The 10,562-nt window shown below is 54.6% G+C and overlaps 2 protein-coding genes across 2 annotated transcripts; both read right to left on the bottom strand.

Annotated features, from left to right (window-relative positions):
- Nucleotides 1–2,216: 2,216 nt before the first annotated feature.
- BZA05DRAFT_337411 (uncharacterized protein) lies at nucleotides 2,217–4,175 on the bottom strand (the record flags this gene model as incomplete). Its single annotated transcript, XM_051480854.1, has 4 exons — nucleotides 2,217–2,971; nucleotides 3,030–3,558; nucleotides 3,622–4,046; nucleotides 4,100–4,175. The coding sequence occupies 4 exons, from the start codon at nucleotides 4,173–4,175 to the stop codon at nucleotides 2,217–2,219; spliced, it is 1,785 nt and encodes a 594-aa protein (XP_051339660.1).
- Nucleotides 4,176–8,364: 4,189 nt separating this feature from the next.
- BZA05DRAFT_337269 (uncharacterized protein) lies at nucleotides 8,365–10,334 on the bottom strand (the record flags this gene model as incomplete). Its single annotated transcript, XM_051480846.1, has 4 exons — nucleotides 8,365–8,523; nucleotides 8,716–9,359; nucleotides 9,419–9,929; nucleotides 9,990–10,334. The coding sequence occupies 4 exons, from the start codon at nucleotides 10,332–10,334 to the stop codon at nucleotides 8,365–8,367; spliced, it is 1,659 nt and encodes a 552-aa protein (XP_051339659.1).
- Between the last annotated feature and the right edge of the window lie 228 nt (nucleotides 10,335–10,562).

The following is a 10,562-nucleotide window of genomic DNA, read 5'->3' as shown; positions in this document are numbered from 1 at the left end:
ACACGCTAGGGTGGAAGGCAGGGCGGCTCTGTCGTTAGCATTCACATATCTGAGCCCACGCTGCCTGTAACTTTCGCCGCACCCGTGATTTTGGTACAAATTTGGTATGCCTTCTGGCATCTGTAGGGAGTACGGTATGTAGCATTCTTGCTTCATCCCGAGTGATGATGCAAGCCGTGCGGTCTCCACCCCTCACTACACAGTTAGTACACGCGGTGGAAGGCAGGACAACTCTGTCATTAATATTCACATATTCAAGCTTCTTATCGAGAATCGAACAGCACTCGGCCAACGTAAGGGGACGAAACAGACTGCACACTCTCTCAACAGGGTCACCATCTACAAATGGACAAAAATCATGAACGAGTACGTAGATACGGTAGAGTAGGTAGCTGATCACAGAGGTAGATAATTCATGGTATATACATGCAGAATATACCCGACCAAAGAAAGACGGTACCATTGTTTTTTTTTGTTTAATCATCATTGCATTCGACCTCAGTAGTAGATCATGGGAGATATATACCCGCCAATTTGGAGGCTGATCTAAAAGACTAAATGCAGAACTGAAGGAATTCTTTCCACCGAACACCAACTCCTTTGGTCCTCTCTCCCCCTCTCACATCCGGGTTGATTTACCCGTGCCACCTTGCCGCCCCGAAGCTTCCTCGCTCTGCTGTCTGTACAGAGCCCAATGTATTAGTTACATATCCCTCGTCGTGTTCGGCGGTAACTAATCGGTGCTACATACCTGATAACTTCCGTCACCTCCAGCAAAGGGCGCAGGAACGGTTGGTTAATTGCTTTATAGCCATCACTCGACGGCGAGCGGCCGCTCGCAGGGAAGGGAAATGATTCCCCTCCCACCCCCTTTCCCCCCCACCCCCCGCCGATGTGTGTGAAACACAGCATCGGATCGGGGGCCACGTACCAGAGGCCAGTCGACATCGTGATTATTGTCTTCATTGGTCTTCGTAGGTAGTGGCGGCCGCGGCGTACGCCCGCATGTCCCGCAGGTCAAACCCGATGGCCGTGAGAAGTGTCGGTAGCTGGTTGAGCTGGTTGGATGTGGTACCGGTGGCCGCTGGGTTGATTGAATGGATTGCCCCGGGGGGCTTGATGGGTGTGGAAGAAAAGTAAATGTATGTGATGAGGAGAGGATAGAGAGGAAGGGAGAGGAGACGGGAGAGAGAGGAGCTATTTATAAGAAACGGTGGCGGCCTAGTGCGGCGTGGTGCGGGCAGGACTGAGACCGCCGCCAGGATTGAGACCGCATCCCCGCACCCCCACATCCCCGCACACGCCAAGGCACTAGGCACTAGGCACCAGTACACGCTGGAGTGGAAGCAGGGCGACCACCAACAATCACCGGGAACTTCAGGGGTGTGATTGCCTAGTGCTCACGCCGGCCGTATCGCCGCACTCGTAATTTGGGTACACACATCTTGTAGGTATGCTCTGTAGACTGTGAGAAGTGGCTTTCTTACTTCCGAATCACTGGTGCGGTCCAACGTCGTGTAGAAACAGTGATGCTATACAAATTTGATTCCCATCTTTCTATCTTTCTATGTAAGTTGGTATCGTATGGTACCACTGACTGCTATCCAGAAACGCCACGCATCCCAACTTTCACAAACACATTAACGAAAATTCCTGCAGGCTGTGAAGCAAACACAGAAGGGCGGCCGGTCCGTAGGGATTAATCCCATCAAATGGCGGCGGGCGGCGGCGGGCCCATGGACCATGGTAATCGACCAGAGACCATGGTAATCGGTCAAAAAAAGCCTACATACTGGGTTTGATACATAGAAGGGAGCAATGAAGTGATCGTCAGGGCGGCGTCGGCGCTAGACTATTGAGCGCCCGTTATCTAGCCAGCCGGGCGCTCGAACAGTGCCGGAAACTGTAAGCGCCCTTTTGGGCTAAATGCGAGCTATTGAAAAGCCTGGTGGATCGAGTGATATCGTGATTTTCTCCGTCTTCACGCCCGATTACGCCCCACAACTAGACATTCTATAGCCTTGATGGGCTCAAGGTGTAGCTTTAGATTTCACGTGCAGGATGAATATTATGGGAGCTCTTCATTCAACAGCAAGTCATGCCAGACAAACAACAAATTCGCAATACAGGTACGTACAAAAACAACCATCCCAATCCAGCAGCCCATTGCAATTTGATCCCAAATAAAAAGACCCACAAAATCCCACAAAGATAAATCAACGACGCACATCAAACACCGAATTCCTCCACCTGCCCTGTCCCTCATGGCCGACCTCAACGTTGTCCTCCGCCTTCTTAACCTTCGCGAGTATCCCTCCGGGCGCATGTTCGCCTGGGAATATGAGTGCGCCGTCGTCCTCGACCGAAACTCTGAACTCGCCGCGCTGCCTCCTCCGTCTCCTCGCATGCTCGGGCCGTGACAGAACAGCACGGATCCACGCCTCCATACTTCCGCCGCCGCGGTTGGCAATGCTTGCTACACGCATGCGCTCGGCGGCGGCATAGATCTCCCTATCGAGCTGTTCTATGGCGCCGCGGATGCGTTGCTCCAGGACGTTTGCGAGGAGCTTCCGGACCGCGGGCTTGATGATCGGGGCTAGCAAGGCAGCGGCCCAGGTGTGGTATGCATGGTAGTTGTACGAGAAGTTGTGGATCTTGACGGTAACGGACTTGACGCGGAAGTAGGACTCGGCCGTGGGGTCTTCGTCTTCATCTTCGTCGTGCGAAGATGACTCGAGGAGTATGTCGGCAGACGCCCCGCGGCCGGTCATGAAGACGTCGATGAACCCACGGTCGGAGAATGAAAGGCCCGTCTTCTTGCGCACGATGAAGGAGGCGTCCTTGCAGAAGAGATTGATGTTGGAGACGTGCAGGTGCGTGGTCGTCGTGTGGGTGCTGGAGACCGTATAAGAGTTTGTAACTTCGAAACGGGTGAAGGCTTCGAGGACGGTGCGGGTTGGGAGAAAGTGCTCTGAAAGATCGATGTTAGCTATCGCATACCTACCCATCATGGGAAGATTAGGACATACCAGATTCGAGCACAACATTCTCCAGGATCAGATCGAAATCCGGATCTTGATACTCAATTCTCGGGATGGGAATATACTTGACCTCATCCACGAAGCGAGGGAACACAACCTCCAGTAGATCCCAGAGAACCCTCTTCCTGAACCCCCTGAAGTTTCCATTCTTATCCGTGACGACCAAGTCTTTGTACACTTTCTTGCTCGCCTCGGCAACCCTGACACTCTCCTTATCGTTGCGAATGGCATCGATGAATGAACGCGCCTCGGAGAACAGATTCTCGACGTCGGGGCGATAGCGGTCCGATTTCTCATTCAGTAATTCCTGAGAGCGTTCGTAGAGCCTGTGCGCTTCTGCGTCGGCAGCGTCGCTAGTCACGTAGCCCTTTTCAGTGATGAGCCGGTTGAACTCCTGTGAGACGTGATTGTAGAACTCTTTAAGCTCATTATCCGACTGGATGTCATCGATGACCTTGTTGAGAGCGTCGTAGATGGGATCCAACGACTTGCCATTGGCAAAAGCCATGAGAAGGGCCTATGCGAGTCAGCATTCATCACTCGATTTCGTGCGACATTACATGTGATTATGATGTCATACCTGGGCATCCTTCATGGCAATGTCGAAGTTCTCATCCGACTTGACGTCGGCTTGCTTTCCCTCAGCGGCAACGCTGTCTTTGACGCGAGTGGCATATCGGTGCATCATATCGACAACGAAATCAACCGTCTCCTGGAAGTCGGGATTCTCCTGGATATCCTGCACCACCTTTTTCATGCGGTTGATGACGGCGTCCCTGCGCTGCTTGGGGAACTTCTCACGGAGGTACGCTTCGAGGTCGTCACGGAACTGGTAACTCGCCTGGCGTACCTGCTGCGAGGCTGCGTTGCCCTTCTCCTTGATTGCCTTGCTGGACGTCGATTCCTGATCGATATTCACGTCGGTGGATCTGGCATTGTCGGCAGCGTGGGAAGCACCAGAAGCCACCTGCGAAGCTGCATCCGCAAACATGTCGCGACCAACACCTATTCACCGATCAGCACAGCCTCTTTCACAAGTCGGGAGGGAGCACACATACTGGCGAAATCATTGATCAAGTCCCTAAACTCATCACTACTCCACAGCAGTCCCGCCGTCTTCCTAAGCCTCTCCATAAACCTCGTCGCATCCTGTCCCGACCCGGTGGTGCCCGCCTTCGCCGCACCACTAACATCGGGAACGTTCACAAACATATTCGCATGCGATGTATGGTAGATAAACTCCTGGATCTTATCATCATAATTCTTACTGAGTCCCAGGTCTATAACCGCCTCAATCCAGGCCCTCAGATCTCTCACAAACTCCCTCCCCCTACTGCTGAGGCGTCTATTGCGGCTGTCCAGAACGGGAGAGCGAAGCGTATGGCGGCCCCATTCCGTAAGCTGCTGGGTATCGGGCAGGTCACCTTGCTTCAGGGCAAGGAAGGCTTCATACGCCCGGAGTTTGCGGCGCATGGACTCCTCCTTACGGCGGGAGTCGGGGTCGGAGGCGTTGCTGCGCGGGATCAGTGGCTCGCGGGCAGCGCGGTCTTCGTTGTTTGTGCGGGTGGCCGCATTGCTGTTGCCGTTGCGGTGAGACATTCTTCTCGAGGATAGGAGTGCGTCCTGTGCTTCGTGCGGGCCGTGGGATGGAGTGTGTGCTCCGCGGATCTGCTCAACGTCTCGGTCGGTGAGCGGGGGCAGTGGCGTCCGCGGCGGTGAGGCGATGGGTCGGTTCTGAATGGTTCGGGAACTGGATGAGGACGAGGACCGAGATGAGGCGTAGCTCGGCGCGGTGATGTAGCTGTTCACTGTTGCTGTACTGTCCGCGGGCTTGAGCACAGGGGGCGATAGCAGGTACTGGGGGGTGTCTCCTTCCACAATTGTTTTGAACAGCGTTCCAGGCTGTGTTGTGGCCGGGCTCAAAGGAGAAGCTGATGCGGCCCTTCCCGGACGATATGGACGTGCACGACGGACGGGCGTCGATTGCGGGGGCGGAGGAGAGTGAGGAGGTGGAGGAAGTGGGAAGGTACAAGGTAGAGCTAATGCCCCGTCTTCTTCTGCTGTAGTGGAGAAGTAGCTGTGCCGAGCGGGGCTGGAAGTAGCACTGGAATAGTTGCTGTCGTCGAAGAATCCGTGGTCAGTCAGTGGTGTACTTAGGGAAGAAGGCTGATAGTGATTCGTTGTCATTCAGTGCAGCAGCAACCACCGAGGGAGCAATGTACGGGATATATGTAGCCTCCTTTCAGTGCCTGCTCGACTCCATGGATTGACTGGAAACCGGCTTCGCAGGGGACTCGGAACTATTCCTTGGATGAGTGCACTTTATGGAGGAGGGCTGCAACGGTGGGTGATACGAGGTATCTGTTGGATGGATCTCGAGCAGATGTGGATGTATGTAGAAGATACCAGCAGAGTCCTCAGAACGAAGCCGAGCGGAGTGTAGTATATACGTCTGTGGTGCATGCCGTCATTCGCACGTCCTCGACACAAACCACAGACCACATGTGTTTTGTGTTTCCGGCCGGCCAGCCATCCGCCTACACACGGCTGCACTCGTCGCGAAACGTTGACGTAATGGTGGAATCAGCCAAGCTTTGTGGAGAGAGGACGCGGTCCGGCCGCATTCGGAGCCGATCTTCACCACTGATAGCTTTAGCCTGTAGTGCAGTTCGGCGGATCGCTCGCGGGTGCATTCCCGATCGGCGAGGCCAAATCGACCCGCGGATCCTCGTGCTCTAGTTTTGCAGCTTCCTACTTAGCATCGCATCCATCGGAAGAACTCGAGGGGGCATCCAACGCTCTCGTATCCAGTCCAGGCCGTGGTTCTGGTCGAATACCTCCCTCCTCCCCTCCCTCTTTCCGTCGTCCAGCCGCAACACAACGTCCACCGCCGGATGCGGGCTTGCGACAAAAGCCCACTAGATTCTCCGCCCCCTCCGCCCCCTCGGGCCCCCCTCCCCCGGTCCCCCAATCCGTCAGTCAGCATGCAACCGCATTCTGCAGCCAACCAGCAAGTTTCTCCGTCCTTCGCTGCACGCATATGCAACATGCAAACATGCAGCGCAGCAGTGCAGTGCAGTTGCGTATCTTTGCCCTTCGGACGCCCATCATAGGCATTGATATGACCTGACATGACATGACACCATACAGTACCAGGTAGGTGGCCCATCTTACCGTCGCAATAAATCGGTCAGTTAGAGTACACTACAGAGGTACGTAGCAGGCTTGGCTCGCCTCGATGTTGTAGAGTAGAGTAGAGTACTCTACACACTCACTCACTCATGCGGAGGACGGCGGACGGAGAAACTTGCCGCCGTGGTTATGTTGCGTTGGCGCCCGAGCCGCCGGCTCTGGTGAGCTACTGGCAGTAGAGTAGAGTAGAGCTACTCTACATGCCATCGGCATCTGTCCGCAGGATCGTCGACCATGGACGTTCAACCTGCTTCTCCAGAGCACAACATTGCGAACCACATGGAGCTCTACTATACTCCAATCACAGCCAGGCGCTGTATACCGTTCCCTTCCGCGAAGTCCCATCCCTTACCGCGACATCGCTGTCGAAACATCGCAACCTACCTCCTAGGTAGTAGGCCTTCAACTCCGGCATTTTCGAATCTGTTCCGACTCCCGAGCAGGTATGCGATCCTCCGAGCCGTTGCTCTCAGGAAGACTGGAAGACTGGAACCAAACATCCCCGGGCCTATCTAATACGGCAGGATACTTGTCCGAATATACTTGTCCGACTACCTACCTAGGTCCTAGGTCCTAGGCAGTCCGTAGCCACCAAAGGTTTCTTGAACGAACAAACGGACTGACGGACAGACAGACTGACGAATAGGCACGGCCATAGGTAACTAGATCTTCGCCATACTCCAACACTACCTAAACTTACGGCAGGATACCGGAGCCATCCAAGGTTTTCCTGAACGAACAGGCGGACAGACAGACGGACCGATGGATACCGTCACAAGTTCATAACTAGATCTTCGCCATGCTCAAACACTATACTCTGGTCGCCCGGTTCATGATGAACCGATCATGCAGGAGTCGACTCGAGTATCTGCAGCTCACATGCGTTCCCGAATGCCTTCCAGACTGCCCAGCGCGGCAGCGCCTGCGTTGCTCGCGCCGGTTTGCGTTCCTATGGTGCCGAGGCGATTTTCGAAGTTCGAGTTGTTCTGCGGCGGAGCCTTCACTTACAGAAGTATAAAGGTTTACTCTACCTACTATCATAAGGATTCGGCGATGACACCCTGCTCCAGCCTCCATGGAAGATTGAGGATGGGAGCTGGAAGATGGGAGCTGGAAGATGGAAGGAAGATGGAAGATGTCCCCCAAGCTCCAGCAGTGCACGGTCCAGCAGTAAACAGGGCCGAGTAACATATGAACTTTGTGTACGAAAAGGATCTATCAGCAGGCGTTTCCTGACGGAGCTGCATACCTAGTATTCACGATGAAGGAGATATCCGACGGTGCCACGGTGGTGACTACGCCATAAATCAAGTGCAGATAAGTGCGTGTCACAGTGCAAAGTCAAAAAGGCAGCAGTCAATAGATAGCTCAAAATATTAGAATCAACTCTTCACGTATGGACAAAAAAAACAACTGAAAAAAAACAAAAAACCTAGATCATCGCCCGTGCCCTCCCCTCTCTGGGCCTCCCCATTGCTCGGGACACTACATATCCAACCCAACAGTAACAGTAACAGTAACTAAAAGGCGATACTTAAGACACACAAAATCAAGCAGCAGAAAGAAAGAATCAGCAGCAGCAAGAAAGAATCAGCAGCAAGCAAGCAAAAGAAAAAAAAAAACCAATCTTTTTTGACGCAAAGAATAAACAAACCCCCAAACTTCAAAGCAAGCAAGCAAGAAATAAAACCCCTTCAATATATCGAATACTTTGATCCGCTTTCCCGTCCCCCCCCCCACCCACACACACACGTATATACTCATACGTAGCACGGGAGTGGGAGGGGTACATGTAACAGCCAAAAATTTCCTTCTCATACATCATGATGAGGAAGCCTCCAGAGTCCATCCTTCGTTACACTGAACACAGAAAAACAAGAGAGAAGTAGAGGCAGAAAAGAAAAGAAAAAAGAAGCACCCTCCTCGTCTCATCGATCGAATGTGGTGGGAAGGAATATGCCGATGATTGTCCAAAAAGATAATGATAAAGTGGAGAAAACGAAAAGGAAAAAAGAAAAGAAAGAAAAAAAGATGAACGCAATGGAAAGAAACTGACACAAGAAAATATTGTCCCAACCATGTGTAATCTCAAGCCCCTACTACACCCCCTGTACTCCCATTCACAATTACTTTACTCCACGACAATCTCAACGCCACTCTGGACGTCCAATTCCCCTCCCGAGCCGCCTCGTCCTCCGTGGTGCTGGCGACTCCTTGACGAAAATCCTGCCCCCCGCTCGGAATCTGGCCCTCTTGGCTGTCTCTGCGGGATGACGTGGGATCGGTCGCGCTCGGCACGGACTTCATCGAAGCCCATACTGAAACTGCGGGTTACTCCACCGCCCACCATTCCACTGTGTCCGCTTCCGCCGCCGATCGTGCCACCATTTCGCTCCTGCTCGTGGGAGAGCATGCCCCGAGGGTCCCGGGGATCACCCCTCAAGCTTCCACCCATGTTACCGAGGGGACCACCGAGCGACACACCGGCCAGCCCGTTGACGAGCAGCGACTCCTGGTGGTTGCCGGTTGCAGTGGGCGTCAGAGTGGGTGTGGTGCTGGCGGCACTGTGGGCGCCGTAATCCTGCTGCTGGTACCGGGAGATGTTGTTACCCAACGCCGCGGGAAAGCTGGCGGAAGAGGGCACCGGTGAGGGCGTGTAGGACCGCAGGTCGGCGAACGACTTGGCCGCGCGAAGGTTCTGGCGGCTCTGAACGGCGCTCTCCCGACCGGACGGGGAGGATGGGATATCCAGAAGAGCCGATGCTTGGCGCCCGATTGTAGAGAACATGGCGGCGCTCTCGGACCGAGTATCGGTAAAGTCCATGGTGGTGGCCCTGGTCAGTCCACGTCTCGGGTGGTTCTCGACGGGGTGAACCGTCGGGATGGATGGCGGGCTGATGTTCGGCGTCTGCCCCTGGGGCGCGCGGAAAACATGTACTTGGCGGCCTTCGCCGCTTCCGCGCGAGATGTGCGCGAGTCCCATGTGGTGTGCCAGGGTGTGCACAATACGACGCTGCTGAGGCGACAGGGTAGGGGGGAAGATGAGCGCTTCGCGTGTGTGGTCGTCGCGGAAGAGAAGCAGCTGCGAATAGAACTGAAGAGTCTGGGGGTCGTTCAAGTCTACGTCTAAAAGGCGGTTAGCACGCTGGAATATCGGACATCTGTCGGAGTAACTATAGTCTGACCTGGTTTGGACCTCGACGCGCTGGGCGAAGGAGAAGTAGCCAACGGCGGTGGCTGCGTGACAGGTCGGTGTTGCTCTTCCAGTTGGCCCCTCCGTTCCCTCTTCTCCCTCTCGATCCTCTCTCTCTCCTGGATGGGCAACATCTTCTTGTATTCCACCCGAAGCTTCCTGCCCTGCAGTTCGAATCCGTTCAACATGTCGATGACGGTTCCCGTTTCCTCCGCGGTGGTGAAGTTTGCGAACGCAAGACCGCGGAACACGCCATTATCGAAGTGATAGTTGAACGCGTACGGCAGCGGTAGGTTGATCTCCGTCATCAACTGAACCAGTTGCTCCTTCTTAACGGCGAACGGGATATTCTTGATGACGATGGCGGTCGGGATCAACTCCTCTTCCCCCATGTCTGACCCGACAGGTTCTTGGCGCATGGGCGATGCACCCAGAGACACCCCACCACCCATCGCGGCCAGGGGGCTGACGGTCGGAAGAGCCGAAGGGCTTTCGGTCCACATCTGTTTTCCGTTAGCAACCGAGTCTTTCGGGTACTCTCCGACGGAGGACGGTTGTCGTACCGACGGCAGCGCGCTCCTCTGTCGCGAAGGGCCCTTTATTCTTCCCGAACCACCACCCATCGTCCCCCCCAGCGTACCGACATTTCCAAAGCTGCTCGGGTTCCAGGTCTGGGCGCCCGATGCCTCATATCCTCCGTAAGTCATCGCGGTGGGAGCTATACGCGTGGTATCGTAAGCGCGGTTGTGATCGTATCTGGCGGCATGGTCCTCGGCGGTGTAGAGGCCGGTCTGACCGGCGAAGGTCTCGAATTGCCGGGACGGAGCCCGATGGAGCGTGTTGTGGTGCTGGCCGCTCGCGGACCTCATGGAACCCGTTGTATCGTAGTAGGAGTCGTGGCTGGCCATATTGATAGTTCGTCGTACGATTTGGATGCTTAGTTCTTGGATGTTCGTTTTTCTCTGTTTCTCTGCTCACAGCAAAAGTGCGGACGGGAAAGTCCGTTCGAAACCGGGACTAGCTAGCTGGCCGGCTTGATCGTGGCTACAGGTTCCGGGGAAGCCTGGCGATCGTGAAGACTTCGTTACTAAACCGTGTATCGGACTGCAACGCGTTGCAATACGAACTCTGACACT

Source organism: Tricharina praecox (assembly GCF_024521635.1).
Source record: "Tricharina praecox strain CBS 144465 chromosome Unknown BZA05scaffold_11, whole genome shotgun sequence".
Lineage (NCBI taxonomy): Eukaryota > Fungi > Ascomycota > Pezizomycetes > Pezizales > Pyronemataceae > Tricharina > Tricharina praecox.
Note: the sequence above shows the minus strand (reverse complement) of the source record. Positions and strands in the feature narration are given on the sequence as shown.